General features: G+C 32.6%; 2 protein-coding genes across 2 annotated transcripts; both read right to left on the reverse strand.

Annotated features, from left to right (window-relative positions):
- Positions 1–1,145: 1,145 nt before the first annotated feature.
- On the reverse strand, positions 1,146–1,481 carry LOC127104812 (cysteine proteinase inhibitor 1). Its single transcript, XM_051041965.1, has one exon. The coding sequence runs from the start codon at positions 1,479–1,481 to the stop codon at positions 1,146–1,148; it is 336 nt and encodes a 111-aa protein (XP_050897922.1).
- Positions 1,482–14,094: 12,613 nt separating this feature from the next.
- On the reverse strand, positions 14,095–14,430 carry LOC127104813 (cysteine proteinase inhibitor 5). Its single transcript, XM_051041966.1, has one exon. It carries the CDS (start codon positions 14,428–14,430, stop codon positions 14,095–14,097), a length of 336 nt encoding a protein of 111 aa, XP_050897923.1.
- Between the last annotated feature and the right edge of the window lie 8,581 nt (positions 14,431–23,011).

Genomic DNA, 23,011 nt, shown 5'->3' on the forward strand with positions numbered 1-23,011 from the left:
AAGGCTGAACTCGGTTGGGCTTTTGAAAAAAAAGTGTTTGTGTGTCCATAGTTGTTAAATTCTTAATGATTATTGGGTTTCCAACTACGGTTTAGGCATCTAACAATTTTTATAACTAGGTCCTCGTTTGAAAGTGTTATTCCCAGAGTTCTCATATGACATATGATATGGGTAAATTGTCACTACTGCGTAAATGCTCTTTCACCATGGTTGGAAAAGAGATACGATCACGGTTGACCAGCACAAGCATATGACCGTGATGACATACTATGTCACACGCTACATATCACAAAGGTTATCTCAAATAATCGTGGTGAAACATATTAAGGTCGTGGACTTGAATCCCAATCATAGCATGATATATAATAATTGACACTCTAGCTATCACCATGGTGTCTTATTCAACTATGGTGAAAGACTTTTTTTTTAAAATATTACTTTTTATTATTCCATTTATGTCCCTTTTTTTTAGTACTTATACGCTATATTTTACCACAATAAAACCCACAAATATGCATATCTTTGTAACCAAAATATGACTATAAAATATTTCCATCAAACTCAAAAATATAGCAAACATATAATTACAAAATATAGCTATACCAAAATGTAACCAGCCTAAATATTATTTACATCCAACATAAAAAAAATAGTAAACTCATATTACAAACTTATGTATGATCAACCTTACTTATAAAACGCATTGAAAAAAAAACACCAAACATGCATATACGTCTCTAAAATCTTCTTCTGATAATGATGTAGTGTCACTACAAAATACAATAAAAAATACACAACTAATATTTGTAATAGTAAAGAAACACAACAAATACTATAATTTTTGTTGATTAATATAAAAAATAGTAATACAACACAAATATTTATCATTAAAGCATAAAAAAAACACAAGATAAATATTTGAACGGCAAAATAAATCCGCTTCAAATCAAATGCAAATATAAATCAAATAAATTTTTCATTAAATAATAACAAGAAAGTTTGCACAAAGATAATTAGACGATGATGTTATAGAGCTAGATCCATAATCCATTACGATATAAGAAATATAATATTTTATTGATATGATAATAAGGTATACATGAGAACAATGCTATAACAACACAACATAAGCCATATATAATAATTCAAACACGTTTAAAGGAAGTGAGGTTCCTTAAGTGCTTCAATGGCTGATCCGACACAGCAGCTTCATAATTGTTAGAAGATGAACCGTCTTTGGCAGAAAGAGTGAGGTGGTAGTTGGTCCCTGCAACAACTTGTGATTCACCTTTGATAAGTTTCTCAAACTCCAATGTTGCTCCTTTTTGCTTGTTGTACTCGACAACTGCGAAACGGGCTATTTCAATCACATATGGATCAGTGATGTTCTTTATGGGAGTCCAACCTCCTGGTATAGCTTGATTCAGAGTGGCAGAAGCAAACAAAATAAGGAAGAGGAGACTAAGGGATTGGAATCTCATGATGTCTGTTAACTTGAGAAATCAAGATGGTGTGAGTTAAACTCTGGTATGGAGGAGTAGTTATATATAATGTACAAAAGGTATGCCATGTTTGGTGATATGCTCTTTTATTCATTGAATTAAATCAAAAATTTCATTTGATTTTATTTCATGAAAATAAAACAATTTTTTTTGACCAACTAAATAAAATCTCTTTAATAATATATAATATTTAATAAACCTACAATTAGTTTAATAGAAAAGTATGGTCAAAAGTATTATATTTAATGTCATTCAAGGAAAATGTTGTCAAAAGTATTATAAATAATGTTATTCTAAAAAATGTCATACAATGTTTCTGTTTTTTTTTATATATATTATTTATATAAAACATTTGTATAATAGGTTGTTCTATGTTTTTGATTTTATCTTAATAAATGATAAAATTATTTTTTTTTCAATTTTTTAAGTAATAATGATAAATATTTTCTCCTATATTTTATAATTTGACATACACTTTCTTTCTTTGTCTCAATGAAATATTTATTCCTTGTTTAATTTAATATTTATTAGTGACAAAATATTTGTTTCGTGCCATTTAATTTATTAGTACAAATTATATAATTCTAAAAATATAGAACAATTACTTTTTTTACAATAAAAATAAATAGTCAATATTTATTATTAATAAATAACAAAATAGGAGACAAAAATTTATCATTCATGTATAAAAAAGGGCAAGACAATCATTTTTTGTTAATATAAAAAAATGGGACACAAATATTTATTGTTGATGCATAAAGAAATATGTGACAAATATTTTTCATCGATACACAAATTAATTAATAAAATGTAAGTTCAAGAAAAGGAAACATGTTTTTAACCTATAGGTGAAAATTGAATACTGTATCATCATATAAATAACCCGGTTTAAATTTCTTTGGCCCATAAAAAAATAATGAAAAAATAAAGGGAATATAAACCATTAAATTCAAGATGTGTGTGACTGAAATGGAGGAGGGTCTCCTTACCTTTTGTTGGCTCAAAAGGCAAACCACATGATCCATGAGTACCAAAGACCAAGAACTAGGGTTTTGCGCATAAGTAAATATCATGATTGTAATATTTATGAACCATGGTCCCAAGCAATAAGAATTAAGGTTTCACCCCTTGATTCCATATTGATTGCACCACCACAATCTCTAGGGCTTGATCCTCAAGCAAACCCTAGCTTTTGTCAGGTATAAAATAAATAACCACAAACTTTGAATCTATAATGTATGTTTGAGAGTGCTAACATGAATGAATGATGCATACGTATTTGATATGAATGAGTACAGATGAATCTCAAACCAAACGTCAGATGAAAAGTAAAAAGGGGAGGGCAAATTTTGGGGTATGACAGTTGCCCCTATTTAATCATCTTAAACCTGAATGCGCGAATTGCGACACCTTTTCGGGTATTCAAGGTAGAAGAGGATTAAATACCAAAATATTCGAAAATTTTCCCACTGAGAATGGTTGTAATGTGAGAAGGTAAGTGTATTGGGAATATGGAATGACAGGTAGACTTTTATAGCTTCATCTCTTGGGAATTGACTAAAATACTCTGTTGGGGAAATATATCAGTCGAAAAGGAAAAGCATGATATGCATGCTATATGGAATGTATGTTTAATTTTTCATAATACATGAAATTATGTATTCTACATAGAAACATGGGTTATTTTATGATAGATGAATGATATCCACAAGGGTAAGATTTTTTTGGTGTAGAGTAGACTTCGACTCGCCGATAGCCGCACCAAAGAACATGTAATGAAGGAATGCTTTATGTTACCACCACTACTGGATATGTTCACTTGATCCTGCTGGGGAGGAAAGTGTGTGATCTGATCGGGCATTCATTGAGATGCTCTCATATATCAAGCACTTTCCAGGTAATCAAAGCAACACACAAAGCTTTGCTTGTTCATTTTCAAGGCTTCATGCTATGAGCGAAGTGACATGATTCCACATGGTGATGAATTATGCAATGGTTAACCAGATGCTCATGTGCGGGAGGTGGGAGATTTAAGACTAGGATAAAGGTCATAAAGACGTGATTCTCTGATGCCAACTTCAGGCTCAACAGTTGTTGTCACACCTTTGCGCTGTTTTAAAATAGGGAGAAAACGTGTACCTTAGTAGCCTATCTCTTCCCCAGACTGTAGGGTGTCTGCATGAATTTCCCCAATCACAAATTATGAAGCAGTCTTGTCATGGGAAGATCTTGATTTGGCTTTCCCCAGTGTCTTAAAACTGTATCTCCTTGATCAACCATTTTCGGGAGTGTTTGACTTCTTGTGCTCTTGAGGTGGCATGCCCCATTATGAGCCTTGAAGTGACTTTATCCCTGGTTAGCTAAGCTTGGAGAGATTTGTCTTCTCGATATGATTGCCCCAGATTGAATGAGTCTTGAAGTGGTATTCACTTCTTCTCAAGGGAATGTTCAGGCGTTTTACCCTTTGGTATGATCAAACTTCCCATTATGGAAACTTTCTTGATGTCAAATGCTTGTTCGCAAGTAAAACTGTTTATTTTTCAAATGATAATTCTAACGTTATGTTTATGTAAATTTTGAAATCCAAATATGGTCACTAAAATTATGACATATAATGAATGAATCATTAGTTAATATGTCATATCAATACCAATATAAATGATAAGAAAATCTTTAAGAGTCAGTTTTACATGATCCTACTGTAGTATGCTTTTCGAAATAAACCATGCTTCAATTAGGTCTTTTGAGGGTTATGATGTGGCCTGGTTCACGATTTTAGAAGTAACGGATACAAGGCTCGAAACCTTTTCTAACCCACTCATTCTCCTTGATGTTCTTCAGTCCTACGTTCAGCTAGCTCAACACAAATGCTTATTTTCAAAATGGATTTTGAATAGTAGATGTGATGGTTAAGGAACCCATGAGATTTTGAGAGTGACAATCACCCACCTTTTACTTTTTCTTGTAGCCACCCGAATTTTCTCTTGTTGAGGATTCTTGATTCCTTTTTTTTTCTTTTTTTTTTGCTTTCCCTTTTTTTTTCTTTTTTTTTTGCTTTCCCTACTCTAAGGCCTAAAGCGTTGACTAGGGATTATCTTCCTTATACCTTCGGTGTTTATGGATTTGAAACAATGCCTTACATCGTCAACAAGGTTTTATTTAAAAGCATACAACCTGTAGTCTCGTGTACTTTAATTTCATCATTCTCTTTTGATTTTTCTTAAACAAAAGTATGATATTGAAAAAAAGATATGAGTGAACACGAATGGATTGATTCAAAACATGCATATTCAATTCATTATGATTATTATTCAAAAACAAACAAGTTTTTACAAGTGGATATTACATTGACAAACAAGAAAAACTAGAGATGAAAATGAATGAAAAAGTGATCTTCAGTGTTGATTAGTCACCATTTGTGCTAGAATTTTCATCAGTTATACATCAAGAAACCAGGTAAATTGTAGAAGTTTCATCTTAATTCTGGGTAATTCGAGTCAGTTTGTGTCTTAATAGTATTTTCTTGGTTTGAGTTTCTGTTATCTATTTTTATGCTTTTGGTATGCGTGGCATGTTGGATCTAGGTATAAAGGCACAAGGAATCAAGGATCGGACGCAGGACATGGCCAGAACAAGGAATTAGAGAAAAAAAGAAAAAAAAGTGCAAGCATCTTCCCATATGCATATGTACTCATGTAATACGCGTATGAACCTGCATTATACGCGTACCTTACGATTTTTACCAGAAAGGAGAAAAAACATGTTTGCTTCCCTTACGCGTAAGAACAAAGGTGTTACGCGTATGACCATGACTATTACTCGTACCATGCGAGTTTCACTAGGAAGAGGAACAAAAACAAGCTTTTGTCCATACGCGTACCGTACGTGTAAGGGCATGCTTGAGAGGCCACTATATTGGCGTACACGTAATGTATGTCTTCAAGGAATAAGGCAATACGCATATGACACTGGTCATTACGCGTATTAAAGCCCAAATATTCAGAAAGCCCAAATTTTGAGTATTTAACTCCTTAACACTATTTTACAAGGTTTGGACGATTTTACTAAGAAAAAACATGTCCTAAGGCTGGATAATTCAGATTTTCAAGGTGGATTCAGATTTTCAAGAGTTTTCTGCGATTGAAGACCAATTCATCTAAGATTTGTGTAATGACAAGAATCTTTACTATGTTTTCTTTTCTTTTTATGAGTAGATAAACCAAACCAATTAGAGGTGGTTAGTTAGTTGGCCTCGAAAATGAGTGTGGAAGTTTGTTAGGAAAAACTGTTAAGGTTGTTAGAGAATTGTTATGACAGACTGAACTCAACTCTGTTAGTTAGTTAGGTGGTTTTTTTCTGTTAGAAATTTTTGGTAGGTAGTTAGTTAGGTTAGGCATGAGGTTAGTTGAGTTAGTTATGGATTAAGTGGTGATGCAGCAATAAGTTAGGAATTTAGGAGGTGGAGTTGTGACAGCTAGATTGAGTGAACTGAGGTTGCATAAATTATGTTATGATGTGAGTGTCTTTGTGATGTTCCATTGTTGCTTGTTGTTGGTTATGGTAGGTTTGAATTGTTGTTGAGTTAGATATGTTGCATTATTTCCTTCTATGAATGATGGTTGATGCAACGTAGTAGGTCTGCAATGCTGCTTAGATTTTATGGCCTGCCATGATGTATGAATTACTGTTAAGTGATGCTTGCATTGTGGCTGCCTTGTTATACTTGTCTGCTGTTGTTGTTTCTTATGTATTGGTTTGTTGTGATGTTTACATGGATGTTATAAACATATTTAAATGTGAATTCATAGCCTACTTATACATAAATGTTTGTTATTTCTGCTATGATGCATTATTGCTTGGAATGTGGTATGAGCTGCTAGCATTTATGCATTGGTGTTGGATCTGTCTTGATAATGTGCTATGACTAATTAGCCTACTATGTTATGTTATGTTGGTACTATTTAATGCATTATTGGCTTTGGTTTGTACAAGAGAGATATGAACTGATGCATGTTATGTCTTAGCTTGTTATAAATCAAGGGTTGCAACAGTTATACTTGAATGAATACCAATCATGTGCTTGTATGTAGGCTTTACCATGCATTTGATGAATATAGATTGTCTTTATCTTATGGTATATTGTGCAATGTTGCAATTAATTCAATAATTGTATGCACGACTGAAACAAGCTTAGAGACATGGTCATGATTGAAGCTTGGCATGGAGGTTCATGGTGGGAAGTTGAAGAAATCCAAGGTTTACTGGCTCATAAAGAAAGGTTTTACCATGGAATCAAATGGAATGAATGCAAGGAATGACGACACAATGGATCATTAGGATTAGGAATGTGTAATTTTAGGTCAGTTGACTTTGGTTAGTTGGTTGACAAAAAAGTCAACAGTTGAACAAAAGTTAATTGTAGGTCAAATTTTTTTTTTTTTGTATTTTTTATATGGACCTTGTAAAATGATACTTGTATGGTTAAATGAGAAAATTTGAATGGAAATATCCCTTTGATTCAACGAAACATGCCTTTGATTCAAATTATGACTTTTCCCCAAATTCATATTTAGATCATAGTTTGAAATGAATGAACCATGGTCTTTAAAAAACTTGACCAATATGGACTATGAATGCATGATAACACATGAACCAATGGACTATGAATATTTACCATGAATCAGGAACAAGTGGACTTGGAATACACCATGAATCAAAGACCAATAGATTAGGAAACAAGAACCAATGCACTATGGAACATGGACTAATGCACAATAAATGCTCCACGAAGCATGAAGTCAATGGAATAGGAATGCATAATGGAACAAGACCCAATGGACCAAAAATGAAACAATGAATGCACCAATAACTTGAACCAATGGACTATGACATTTGAATGAAACATGCCATTTATGAGGACCTTGAATGTATTAAGAATCATGAGCCAATGGACTATGAAGCATGGAGCAATAGACTGAATGCACCATAGACCTAGAATCAATGGACTTGAATGGAAACTAGAATGCAACATGACTTGAATGAAAGCTTAAAAAATGCCTTGGATTAGATGGATCATCAAGCATGTAGGTATGTAAATCCAATGGTCAACTTGATGAGTTATTCTAAAGAATAATAGTACACTTGATGATGCATACCATAATGATCAAGAACCACACTCCAATGAATTAGGTTTTTAGTCAATCACAAGACCACACTGTCCACCAATACCAAATATCCATGATTAGGGTTTCATGATGCAAACCATCTAATCAAAGAACTCAAACCAAACAAGAAGCTCCACAATCAAATCTCCAACAAATGGCCCCAAGATTAGGGTTTCAAGATCAAACCCAAACTCAAAAGGCAAACCACATAATCCATGAGTACCAAAGACCAAGAACTAGGGTTTTATGCATAAGTAAATACCATGATTGCAATTTTCATGAACAAAGGTCCCAAGAAATAAGAATTAGGGTTTTACCCCTTGATTCCATATTGATTGTACCACCACAATCTCTAAGGCTTGATCCTCAAGTAAACCCTAGCTTTTGTAAAGTATAATTAACCACAAACTTTGAATCTATGATGTATGTTTAAGAGTTCTAACATGAATGAACGATGCACTTGTATTTGGTATAAATAAGTGCAGATGAATCTCAAACCAAAAGTCAGATGAAAAGTGAAAAGGGGAGGGAAATTTTTGGGGGTATGACAACAAGAAGAAAAAAGAGACTGATTTTTACTTCGTCTTCATCATTCAATTCATGCTAATTGTGTTACTGCGTTGTGGTTCTTGTCCGTGGATCCAAACCCCTAGGGTTTGGACTCCAAATTGCTCCATTTCAACGTTTGATTTCTGATTTTAGTAGTTTATGGCTCATAAGTGTTTTTCTTTGGTTTGAGGGATGAGAGAAGAATCATGGAAACGAATTGTGGATTGTGGAAGAGGGGACTAGGACGATTGATTTGATGGTTGATTAAAGGTTTTTGACCTCCGCCGCCGCCAGAAGTGATTTCCGGCGCGACTGAGTTTTTAACTCTTGTCTCACATTCTGATAACGCGTTTTCAAACAAGAAACATGATTGAGATATCCAGACATCTCCCCACTCTATTGGCCTCCTTGATATAGGCTTAGGGCCCTTGGGCCCATTGAAGTTCCTTCATAAACCCACTATTTCTTGCGTATACTCCCTCCTGGATTGACACTGCCTTGTGTTGGGCTTTGCTTTGTCAAGCCCAATCTAAATGATTCATACACCCTACTAATGACAACACACCCCTTGCCTATTCTTTTTTTTTTCTTTTTTATTATTACTTGGTTTTTTCAATATTCTTTTTAATAAAATCTTTTATCACATATTACAGGGAAAATACTTCGAAAAATAATGTTAACACTTAGATTTTTAGATTTTATATTTTCTTACGATTTAAAATACGTTTAGAATTTTAGAAATGATAATTAGAATGCACTCTAGTTTAGAGAATTACCCATTAATTTTTAGAATAATCTTCAATTAGATTGTAGAAGTTAAATAACATGTCCATTGGATTTTTGGTTAAAACTTAATTGTGTAGTTGTGAACTAATGTTAATCTTAGAGGTTGAAATATATGATTATTACCTTTTAATCCCTTTTTACTTTGGTGCATGTTAATGCTTGATGCTAAAAATTAATCATGATTAGTCTTAGGAATTAATTTTTAAGTAGAATACATTATAATTTATTTCCTTTTCTTTTGCTTTTGTTTGTGTGCATGGGTCATGGTTGTGAATGTTGCTTGATTTCTTCTTACCATTTGATTTATTCTCATGTGCATGATTTAATTTTATGTACGGTGTATGATTATCCCCCATATTTGGACAAAATGTACCCCACTCCCATGAACATATAACACTTTTATCACTTTCCATTTTATTCCTCTCATCACTTGTTAACTAAGAAATAATCAAAAGCGATCTAAAAAGAACATTTTCCAAAAGAACATAAATAAACTCGATTAAACGTCAAGTGTTTTTAAAAATCAAATCCAATTGAATGCGACGCATGTGCTTGATCCAACGTCAAGTACATCATCCATTTAATTCATAATCTTCATATTCAACTAGAAGCACTTGATCCAAAATCAAGTCATTTTCAAAGTTTTACAATAAACCGGATGGAAAAGAATGGGGTGTACGTACTTGTGCACACCATTTCTTAAGTACTTGGGTTGTCGATTGTACTTAACTTGTGGCCTAATGTTTGTCTTCCATTCAAAACACTTAACAATAAATGGCCTTGCCATTTCACAGTTCCTACGAAAATAGTTAAATGAAAATTAGTAATACATAAAGACATACACAAATATGGACGCAAACAGAATCGAACCACATAAACATAGTTGCTCACAAACGTCAAAAATAACAATTTCACATAACAAATTAAAAAAATAAAACATAGTTGCTCACAAAACATCAATATAACAACAACCATAAGAGAATCAGAGTAGCTCACAAACATCAAAATATGAAGAAAAAAAATGAACACGAACACAAAAGCGAACACATACTGAAATCTATGAAAAGGTTGAACTTTAGTTTATGTGATAAAGTTGAATCAGATAGTGTCTTTGTAACCAACCAAAGCAAACGAAGTTGCAATATAAGGTAAGATGGAAGTAAATAGAATAACTAGTAACCTAATAATGCAAATTATGGTAGTTTGTTTGCAAAAAGTAAATTTGGGACACAAATTACCCTCAAATTGGTGACATGGCAGAATTATAAATTGGGGAAAGTTGTATTTTCCACAACATCTTCTTTTCTTATATTATAGATGTTTCATTATCAATTTTTAATATTCATGATGCTTTTATAATATTTTTAGGTTTCATGCGAATCACTAATGGAAGTGTTTTGAGCGTTGATACTCATTAAATAGACCACAAAGATTTGTTTAAGAACGAAGAAAGAAAGAAATAAACACGCTTATATTTTCCCTTGATTATTACTTAAAACCGAGGTAAAACATGTTTCTGTTTAAATAAAAAATACAAAAAAAAATATGTTTCATCCCAAACGCCACATACCTCTCGGTTTCTATAAAAAAAATAAGGGATGTAAGTTTTTTTTAAAAATAAATAAATTATTTACACAGAATATTAAAATAAATTATTTATACAAATCTAGATTTTAACAATGGATTCTTGGAGAACAACAAATATTTTCAAGTTATTCTTGGAGGACAACAAATCTTTGTTATTATCCAGATTTTGTTGTATATCATTTGTGTGCATTCTTTTCAAGTTCAATGGATTGCATGCATCCAATTTTTGATAAGTTATTTGTTCCTACCATGATAATTTATTTTTACACTTGCAATCCATCCTAGAGATCTGTTCAAATATTTCATTATCTTGAGCAAATGTTTGCATGACAAATGTTTTCACAAGAAAGATAACAAGATACATGTACTTGCAATTTACAACATGTTTAAGAATAAATTCCTCAATATTGTCAACCGAGAAAAACAATAAATTTTGGAATGTTTTCTTTAATTGACAACATAGGAAGGTTATTCCAAAATAAAAACAACAACATTAACACCATTATGTTGTGATGGATGCAAGAGAAAAAAAAATATTGACAAAATATCATTTTTGGTCCCTTAACTATGCCTTTAGGTTTAAATTAGTCCCTTAATTTTTTTTCGTGTCAGATTGGTTCCTTAACTCTTTAAAACTTATCATGTTAGTCCTTTTCGTCTAATTAGCGACAGAAAAATTCAAAAATCGGTCGCTAAATCCGCCGCTAATTAGAAAAAAAAGACTAACTTAACACATTTTAAAGAGTTAAGGGATCAATCTAACACAAAAAAATTAAGGGATCAATTTGAACCGAAGGGTATAGTTAAGGAATCAAAAAGGGTATTTTACCAAAAATATTTTTTTCAAGATAGAAGACCATAGAAGATTTTTCCTGTCTTGCAATCCATCCCAAAGCCTGATGCATACAAGTTTGGAGTGACTACATATAAGTTAGATTTATGATAAAATCTGATTAGCGAATGCTTTTATATTAAAATCTGATTATGTAATCCCTCAATTATTAAAGATAATTAAAGGATTAGATCACTAATTTATAAAATAAAAAAAAGACACCACTTTTAAAGAAATAAAAATATAAACTGCTATTGTTGGGATTCGAAGCATGTCCGGTCTGTAACTATTTTCCCTTCAATTATATTTAGAAACCGAGGAATTATGTGGTATTTAATTTTTTTTTAAACAAAACATAGCGCGTCTTGGTTATGTCGATTTTTTGTTGGGTGGGTGAAAGCTTTGTCATAAAATCTATTATTTGTAGTAGTGTTCTTGTGGAAGTCCAATAGTTTAATTATCCTGTAGGGCGACAAGGATCTTCTTGTGGAATTCCAACAATTTCATTACCCCGTAGAACGACCAGGATCTTCCTATCGAAGTCCAACAAGTTAATTATCCCATATGATGGCAAGGAACTTCATATAGAAGCTTAACAATTTAATTACTCTATATGGCAGGAAGGATCTTCTCGTGAAAGTTCAATAGTTTTATTACCCCATAGGATGGCAGGGATCTTCTTGTGGAAGTCCAACAATTTAATTACCACCGTATGGCAAAAAGGATATACTTTTGGAAGTCTATCAATTTAATTAAGGCGACAAGGATCTTCCTGTGAAAATTCAGCAAATTAGTTTCGACAGTCAAACCATAATAACTTGTTAGAAATATCTTAATCTTTTACAAGAGTTTTCGTACATAGGCTTTGTTGTACGATGCTCTTTGAGTTCCTAATAGAAGATTCAAGGTATCTCTTCTCTTGGTGAACTTGACAAGTGTCTTTTGAAGATCGAAAATTTCATTTTTCAAAGTATCACATTCATTATACTTGTCAAGTTCAATTTGTCTTTTTGTAAGGATTTATATTTATTTCTCAAGGTTTTATTTTTAAGTTCAAGAGAGGAAATAATATCCTTGGATGTGGAGACAATTTGTTCCAATTTGCTTGTTTCTTTTGTTAGTTTCTTACAAATGCAAAAAACATTATGATAAGAAAAGTATGAGGTTACCTCAGAATCTTGATGATTTACCATGAGATAGATATTGGCTTCTTCTTCATTGTATGAGGTTTCCATATCACTGTCTTCCCATGAAGCATAATCTTTCTTTCCATTTTTATGAGGTTTCTTATATTTGTTTTTAGTTTTAGTTTTTTGCTAAAGGAAATTTTGGCCCGATGTGTCCTTTGTTTCCACATAAGTAACATGTTGGGATGAATGAGGCTTTCTCCCTATCATTTTCTTGTTCCTCTCTTTGTTTCTTTTCATGCCTCAAGAATCTTTTAAAGTTCTTTACTATAAGGGACATGTCACTATTAGAGTCAGATTCCTCTACTATGAGTGCTAGACTTTTATTTTTCTTTTCTCGTTCATCATCTATGACAAGTCTTTTAAGTTCCATCTCGTGTACCTGTAATTTTAAAAAAAGTGTTTGTGTGTCCATAGTTGTTAAATCCTTAATGACTATTGAGTTTCCAACTACGGTTTAGGCATCTAAGAATTTTTACAACTAGTTCCTCGTTTGAAAGTGTTATTTCCAGAGTTCTCATATGACATATGATATGGGTAAATTGCCACTACTATGTAAATCTTCTTTCACCACTGTGAAAAAAGAGATACGATCATATGACCGTGATGACAAACTATGTCGCACGCTACATATCACAAAGGTTATCTCAAACAACCGTGGTGAAATATATTAAGGTCGTGGACTTGATTCCCAACCATAACATGATATATAATAATTGACATTCTAGCTATCACCATAGTGTCTTATTCAACTCTGATAAAATACTTTTTTTTAAATAATCTTTTTAATTATTCCATTTATGTCCCCTTTTTTTAGTACTTATACGCTATATTTTACCACAATAAAATCAGCAAATATGCATATCTTTGTAACCAAAATATGACTATAAAATATTTTCATCAAACTCAAAAATATAACAAACATATAATTACAAAATATAGCTATACCAAAATGTAACCAGCCTAAATATTATTTACATCCAACATAAAAAAAATAGTAAACTTATATTACAAACTTATGTATGATCAACCTTACCTATAAAACGCATTGAAAAAAAACATCAAACATGCATATACGTCTCTAAAATCTTCTTCTGATAATGATGTAGTGTCACTACAAAATACAATAAAAGATACACAACTAATATTTGTAATAGTAAAGAAACACCATAAATACTATATTTTTTGTTGATTAATATAAAAAATAATAATACAACACAAATATTTATCATTAAAGCATAAAGAAAACACAAGATAAATATTTGAACGACAAAATATATTCGCTTCAAATCAAATGCAAATATAAATCAAATAAATTTTTCATAAAATAATAACAAGAAAGTTTGCAGAGATGATTAGACGATGATGTTATAGAACTAGATCCATAATCCATTACGATATAAGAAATATAATATTTTATTAATATGATAATAAGGCATACATGAGAACAATGCTATAACAACACAACATAAGCCATATATAATAATTCAAACACGTTTAAAGGAAGTGAGGTTCCTTAAGTGCTTCAATGGCTGATCCGACACAGCAGCTTCATAATTGTTAGACGATGAACCGTCTTTGGCAGAAAGAGTGAGGTGGTAGTTGGTCCCTGCAACAACCTGTGATTCACCTTTGATAAGTTTCTCAAACTCCAATGTTGCTCCTTTTTGCTTGTTGTACTCGACAACTGCGAAACGGGCTATTTCAATCACATATGGATCAGTGATGTTCTTTATGGGAGTCCAACCTCCTGGTATAGCTTGATTCAGAGTGACAGAAGCAAACAAAATAAGGAAGACGAGACTAAGGGATTGGAATCTCATGATGTCTGTTAACTTGAGAAATCAAGATGGTGTGAGTTAAACTCTGGTATGGAGGAGTAGTTATATATAATGTACAAAAGGTATGCCATGTTTGGTGATATACTCTTTTATTCATTGAATTAAATCAAAAATTTCATTTGATTTTATTTCATGAAAATAAAACAATTTTTTTTGACCAACTAAATAAAATCTCTTTAATAATATATAATATTTAATAAACCTACAATTAGTTTAATAGAAAAGTATGGTCAAAAGTATTATATTTAATGTCATTCAAGGAAAATGTTGTCAAAAGTATTATAAATAATGTTATTCTAAAAAATGTCATACAATGTTTCTGTTTTTTTTATATATATTTATTTATATAAAACATTTGTATAATAGGTTGTTCTATGTTTTTGATTTTATCTTAATAAATGATAAAATTATTTTTTTTCAATTTTTTTAAGTAATAATGATAAATATTTTTCTCCTATATTTTATAATATTTGACATGCACTTTCTTTCTTTGTCTCAATGAAATATTTATTCCTTGTTTAATTTAATATTTATTAGTGACAAAATATTTGTTCTGTGCCATTTAATTTATTAGTACAAATTATATAATTCTAAAAATATAGAACAATTACTTTTTTTACAATAAAAATAAATAGTCAATATTTATTATTAATAAATAACAAAATAGGAGACAAAAATTTATCATTCATGTATAAAAAAGGGCAAGACAATCATTTTTTGTTAATATAAAAAAATGGGACACAAATATTTATTGTTGATGCATAAAGAAATATGTGACAAATATTTTTCATCGATACACAAATTAATTAATAAAATGTAAGTTCAAGAAAAGGAAACATGTTTTTAACCTATAGGTGAAAATTGAATACTGTATCATCATATAAATAACCCGGTTTAAATTTCTTTGGCCCATAAAAAAATAATGAAAAAATAAAGGGAATATAAACCATTAAATTCAAGATGTGTGTGACTGAAATGGAGGAGGGTCTCCTTACCTTTTGTTGGCTCAAAAGGCAAACCACATGATCCATGAGTACCAAAGACCAAGAACTAGGGTTTTGCGCATAAGTAAATATCATGATTGTAATATTTATGAACCATGGTCCCAAGCAATAAGAATTAAGGTTTCACCCCTTGATTCCATATTGATTGCACCACCACAATCTCTAGGGCTTGATCCTCAAGCAAACCCTAGCTTTTGTCAGGTATAAAATAAATAACCACAAACTTTGAATCTATAATGTATGTTTGAGAGTGCTAACATGAATGAATGATGCATACGTATTTGATATGAATGAGTACAGATGAATCTCAAACCAAACGTCAGATGAAAAGTAAAAAGGGGGGGGCAAATTTTGGGGTATGACAGTTGCCCCTATTTAATCATCTTAAACCTGAATGCGCGAATTGCGACACCTTTTCGGGTATTCAAGGTAGAAGAGGATTAAATACCAAAATATTCGAAAATTTTCCCACTGAGAATGGTTGTAATGTGAGAAGGTAAGTGTATTGGGAATATGGAATGACAGGTAGACTTTTATAGCTTCATCTCTTGGGAATTGACTAAAATACTCTGTTGGGGAATATATCAGTCGAAAAGGAAAAGCATGATATGCATGCTATATGGAATGTATGTTTAATTTTTCATAATACATGAAATTATGTATTCTACATAGAAACATGGGTTATTTTATGATAGATGAATGATATCCACAAGGGTAAGATTTTTTTGGTGTAGAGTAGACTTCGACTCGCCGATAGCCGCACCAAAGAACATGTAATGAAGGAATGCTTTATGTTACCACCACTACTGGATATGTTCACTTGATCCTGCTGGGGAGGAAAGTGTGTGATCTGATCGGGCATTCATTGAGATGCTCTCATATATCAAGCACTTTCCAGGTAATCAAAGCAACACACAAAAGCTTTGCTTGTTCATTTTCAAGGCTTCATGCTATGAGCGAAGTGACATGATTCCACATGGTGATGAATTATGCAATGGTTAACCAGATGCTCATGTGCGGGAGGTGGGAGATTTAAGACTAGGATAAAGGTCATAAAGACGTGATTCTCTGATGCCAACTTCAGGCTCAACAGTTGTTGTCACACCTTTGCGCTGTTTTAAAATAGGGAGAAAACGTGTACCTTAGTAGCCTATCTCTTCCCCAGACTGTAGGGTGTCTGCATGAATTTCCCCAATCACAAATTATGAAGCAGTCTTGTCATGGGAAGATCTTGATTTGGCTTTCCCCAGTGTCTTAAAACTGTATCTCCTTGATCAACCATTTTCGGGAGTGTTTGACTTCTTGTGCTCTTGAGGTGGCATGCCCCATTATGAGCCTTGAAGTGACTTTATCCCTGGTTAGCTAAGCTTGGAGAGATTTGTCTTCTCGATATGATTGCCCCAGATTGAATGAGTCTTGAAGTGGTATTCACTTCTTCTCAAGGGAATGTTCAGGCGTTTTACCCTTTGGTATGATCAAACTTCCCATTATGGAAACTTTCTTGATGTCAAATGCTTGTTCGCAAGTAAAACTGTTTATTTTTCAAATGATAATTCTAACGTTATGTTTATGTAAATTTTGAAATCCAAATATGGTCACTAAAATTATGACATATAATGAATGAATCATTAGTTAATATGTCATATCAATACCAATATAAATGATAAGAAAATCTTTAAGAGTCAGTTTTACATGATCCTACTGTAGTATGCTTTTCGAAATAAACCATGCTTCAATTAGGTCTTTTGAGGGTTATGATGTGGCCTGGTTCACGATTTTAGAAGTAACGGATACAAGGCTCGAAACCTTTTCTAACCCACTCATTCTCCTTGATGTTCTTCAGTCCTACGTTCAGCTAGCTCAACACAAATGCTCATTTTCAAAATGGATTTTGAATAGTAGATGTGATGGTTAAGGAACCCATGAGATTTTGAGAGTGACAATCACCCACCTTTTACTTTTTCTTGTAGCCACCCGAATTTTCTCTTGTTGAGGATTCTTGATTCCTTTTTTTTTCTTTTTTTTTTTGCTTTCCCTACTCTAAGGCCTAAAGCGTTGACTAGGGATTATCTTCCTTATACCTCCGGTGTTTATGGATTTGAAACAATGCCTTACATCGTCAACAAGGTTTTATTTAAAAGCATACAACCAGTAGTCTCGTGTACTTTAATTTCATCATTCTCTTTTGATTTTTCTTAAACAAAAGTATGATATTGAAAAAAAGATATGAGTGAACACGAATGGATTGATTCAAAACATGCATATTCAATTCATTATGATTATTATTCAAAAACAAACAAGTTTTTACAAGTGGATATTACATTGACAAACAAGAAAAACTAGAGATGAAAATGAATGAAAAAGTGATCTTCAGTGTTGATTAGTCACCATTTGTGCTAGAATTTTCATCAGTTATACATCAAGAAACCAGGTAAATTGTAGAAGTTTCATCTTAATTCTGGGTAATTCGAGTCAGTTTGTGTCTTAATAGTATTTTCTTGGTTTGAGTTTCTGTTATCTATTTTTATGCTTTTGGTATGCGTGGCATGTTGGATCTAGGTATAAAGGCACAAGGAATCAAGGATCGGACGCAGGACATGGCCAGAACAAGGAATTAGAGAAAAAAAGAAAAAAAAGTGCAAGCATCTTCCCATATGCATATGTACTCATGTAATACGCGTATGAACCTGCATTATACGCGTACCTTACGATTTTTACCAGAAAGGAGAAAAAACATGTTTGCTTCCCTTACGCGTAAGAACAAAGGTGTTACGCGTATGACCATGACTATTACTCGTACCATGCGAGTTTCACTAGGAAGAGGAACAAAAACAAGCTTTTGTCCATACGCGTACCGTACGTGTAAGGGCATGCTTGAGAGGCCACTATATTGGCGTACACGTAATGTATGTCTTCAAGGAATAAGGCAATACGCGTATGACACTGGTCATTACGCGTATTAAAGCCCAAATATTCAGAAAGCCCAAATTTTGAGTATTTAACTCCTTAACACTATTTTACAAGGTTTGGACGATTTTACTAAGAAAAAACATGTTCTAAGGCTGGATAATTCAGATTTTCAAGGTGGATTCAGATTTTCAAGAGTTTTCTGCGATTGAAGACCAATTCATCTAAGATTTGTGTAATGACAAGAATCTTTACTATGTTTTCTTTTCTTTTTATGAGTAGATAAACCAAACCAATTAGAGGTGGTTAGTTAGTTGGCCTCGAAAATGAGTGTGGAAGTTTGTTAGGAAAAACTGTTAAGGTTGTTAGAGAATTGTTATGACAGACTGAACTCAACTCTGTTAGTTAGTTAGGTGGTTTTTTTCTGTTAGAAATTTTTGGTAGGTAGTTAGTTAGGTTAGGCATGAGGTTAGTTGAGTTAGTTATGGATTAAGTGGTGATGCAGCAATAAGTTAGGAATTTAGGAGGTGGAGTTGTGACAGCTAGATTGAGTGAACTGAGGTTGCATAAATTATGTTATGATGTGAGTGTCTTTGTGATGTTCCATTGTTGCTTGTTGTTGGTTATGGTAGGTTTGAATTGTTGTTGAGTTAGATATGTTGCATTATTTCCTGCTATGAATGATGGTTGATGCAACGTAGTAGGTCTGCAATGCTGCTTAGATTTTATGGCCTGCCATGATGTATGAATTACTGTTAAGTGATGCTTGCATTGTGGCTACCTTGTTATACTTGTCTGCTGTTGTTGTTTCTTATGTATTGGTTTGTTGTGATGTTTACATGGATGTTATAAACATATTTAAATGTGAATTCATAGCCTACTTATACATAAATGTTTGTTATTTCTGCTATGATGCATTATTGCTTGGAATGTGGTATGAGCTGCTAGCATTTATGCATTGGTGTTGGATCTGTCTTGATAATGTGCTATGACTAATTAGCCTACTATGTTATGTTATGTTGGTACTATTTAATGCATTATTGGCTTTGGTTTGTACAAGAGAGATATGAACTGATGCATGTTATGTCTTAGCTTGTTATAAATCAAGGGTTGCAACAGTTATACTTGAATGAATACCAATCATGTGCTTGTATGTAGGCTTTACCATGCATTTGATGAATATAGATTGTCTTTATCTTATGGTATATTGTGCAATGTTGCAATTAATTCAATAATTGTATGCACGACTGAAACAAGCTTAGAGACATGGTCATGATTGAAGCTTGGCATGGAGGTTCATGGTGGGAAGTTGAAGAAATCCAAGGTTTACTGGCTCATAAAGAAAGGTTTTACCATGGAATCAAATGGAATGAATGCAAGGAATGACGACACAATGGATCATTAGGATTAGGAATGTGTAATTTTAGGTCAGTTGACTTTGGTTAGTTGGTTGACAAAAAAGTCAACAGTTGAACAAAAGTTAATTGTAGGTCAAATTTGTTTTTTTTTTGTATTTTTTATATGGACCTTGTAAAATGATACTTGTATGGTTAAATGAGAAAATTTGAATGGAAATATCCCTTTGATTCAACGAAACATGCCTTTGATTCAAATTATGACTTTTCCCCAAATTCATATTTAGATCATAGTTTGAAATGAATGAACCATGGTCTTTAAAAACTTGACCAATATGGACTATGAATGCATGATAACACATGAACCAATGGACTATGAATATTTACCATGAATCAGGAACAAGTGGACTTGGAATACACCATGAATCAAAGACCAATAGATTAGGAAACAAGAACCAATGCACTATGGAACATGGACTAATGCACAATAAATGCTCCACGAAGCATGAAGTCAATGGAATAGGAATGCATAATGGAACAAGACCCAATGGACCAAAAATGAAACAATGAATGCACCAATAACTTGAACCAATGGACTATGACATTTGAATGAAACATGCCATTTATGAGGACCTTGAATGTATTAAGAATCATGAGCCAATGGACTATGAAGCATGGAGCAATAGACTGAATGCACCATAGACCTAGAATCAATGGACTTGAATGGAAACTAGAATGCAACATGACTTGAATGAAAGCTTAAAAAATGCCTTGGATTAGATGGATCATCAAGCATGTAGGTATGTAAATCCAATGGTCAACTTGATGAGTTATTCTAAAGAATAATAGTACACTTGATGATGCATACCATAATGATCAAGAACCACACTCCAATGAATTAGGTTTTTAGTCAATCACAAGACCACACTGTCCACCAATACCAAATATCCATGATTAGGGTTTCATGATGCAAACCATCTAATCAAAGAACTCAAACCAAACAAGAAGCTCCACAATCAAATCTCCAACAAATGGCCCCAAGATTAGGGTTTCAAGATCAAACCCAAACTCAAAAGGCAAACCACATAATCCATGAGTACCAAAGACCAAGAACTAGGGTTTTATGCATAAGTAAATACCATGATTGCAATTTTCATGAACAAAGGTCCCAAGAAATAAGAATTAGGGTTTTACCCCTTGATTCCATATTGATTGTACCACCACAATCTCTAAGGCTTGATCCTCAAGTAAACCCTAGCTTTTGTAAAGTATAATTAACCACAAACTTTGAATCTATGATGTATGTTTAAGAGTTCTAACATGAATGAACGATGCACTTGTATTTGGTATAAATAAGTGCAGATGAATCTCAAACCAAAAGTCAGATGAAAAGTGAAAAGGGGAGGGAAATTTTTGGGGGTATGACAACAAGAAGAAAAAAGAGACTGATTTTTACTTCGTCTTCATCATTCAATTCATGCTAATTGTGTTACTGCGTTGTGGTTCTTGTCCGTGGATCCAAACCCCTAGGGTTTGGACTCCAAATTGCTCCATTTCAACGTTTGATTTCTGATTTTAGTAGTTTATGGCTCATAAGTGTTTTTCTTTGGTTTGAGGGATGAGAGAAGAATCATGGAAACGAATTGTGGATTGTGGAAGAGGGGACTAGGACGATTGATTTGATGGTTGATTAAAGGTTTTTGACCTCCGCCGCCGCCAGAGGTGATTTCCGGCGCGACTGAGTTTTTAACTCTTGTCTCACATTCTGATAACGCGTTTTCAAACAAGAAACATGATTGAGATATCCAGACATCTCCCCACTCTATTGGCCTCCTTGATATAGGCTTAGGGCCCTTGGGCCCATTGAAGTTCCTTCATAAACCCACTATTTCTTGCGTATACTCCCTCCTGGATTGACACTGCCTTGTGTTGGGCTTTGCTTTGTCAAGCCCAATCTAAATGATTCATACATCCTACTAATGACAACACACCCCTTGCCTATTCTTTTTTTTTTCTTTTTTATTATTACTTGGTTTTTTCAATATTCTTTTTAATAAAATCTTTTATCACATATTACAGGGAAAATACTTCGAAAAATAATGTTAACACTTAGATTTTTAGATTTTATATTTTCTTACGATTTAAAATACGTTTAGAATTTTAGAAATGATAATTAGAATGCACTCTAGTTTAGAGAATTACCCATTAATTTTTTAGAATAATCTTCAATTAGATTGTAGAAGTTAAATAACATGTCCATTGGATTTTTGGTTAAAACTTAATTGTGTAGTTGTGAACTAATGTTAATCTTAGAGGTTGAAATATATGATTATTACCTTTTAATCCCTTTTTTACTTTGGTGCATGTTAATGCTTGATGCTAAAAATTAATCATGATTAGTCTTAGGAATTAATTTTTAAGTAGAATACATTATAATTTATTTCCTTTTCTTTTGCTTTTGTTTGTGTGCATGGGTCATGGTTGTGAATGTTGCTTGATTTCTTCTTACCATTTGATTTATTCTCATGTGCATGATTTAATTTTATGTACGGTGTATGATTATCCCCCATATTTGGACAAAATGTACCCCACTCCCATGAACATATAACACTTTTATCACTTTCCATTTTATTCCTCTCATCACTTGTTAACTAAGAAATAATCAAAAGCGATCTAAAAAGAACATTTTCGAAAAGAACATAAATAAACTCGATTAAACGTCAAGTGTTTTTAAAAATCAAATTCAATTGAATGTGACGCATGTGCTTGATCCAACGTCAAGTACATCATCCATTTAATTCATAATCTTCATATTCAACTAGAAGCACTTGATCCAAAATCAAGTCATTTTCAAAGTTTTACAATAAACCGGATGGAAAAGAATGGGGTGTACGTACTTGTGCACACCATTTCTTAAGTACTTGGGTTGTCGATTGTACTTAACTTGTGGCCTAATGTTTGTCTTCCATTCAAAACACTTAACAATAAATGGCCTTGCCATTTCACAGTTCCTACGAAAATAGTTAAATGAAAATTAGTAATACATAAAGACATACACAAATATGGACGCAAACAGAATCGAACCACATAAACATAGTTGCTCACAAACGTCAAAAATAACAATTTCACATAACAAATTAAAAAAATAAAACATAGTTGCTCACAAAACATCAATATAACAACAACCATAAGAGAATCAGAGTAGCTCACAAACATCAAAATATGAAGAAAAAAAATGAACACGAACACAAAAGCGAACACATACTGAAATCTATGAAAAGGTTGAACTTTAGTTTA

The sequence above is a fragment of the Lathyrus oleraceus genome, chromosome 7 (assembly GCF_024323335.1).
Source record: "Lathyrus oleraceus cultivar Zhongwan6 chromosome 7, CAAS_Psat_ZW6_1.0, whole genome shotgun sequence".
NCBI classification, from domain to species: Eukaryota; Viridiplantae; Streptophyta; class Magnoliopsida; order Fabales; family Fabaceae; genus Lathyrus; species Lathyrus oleraceus.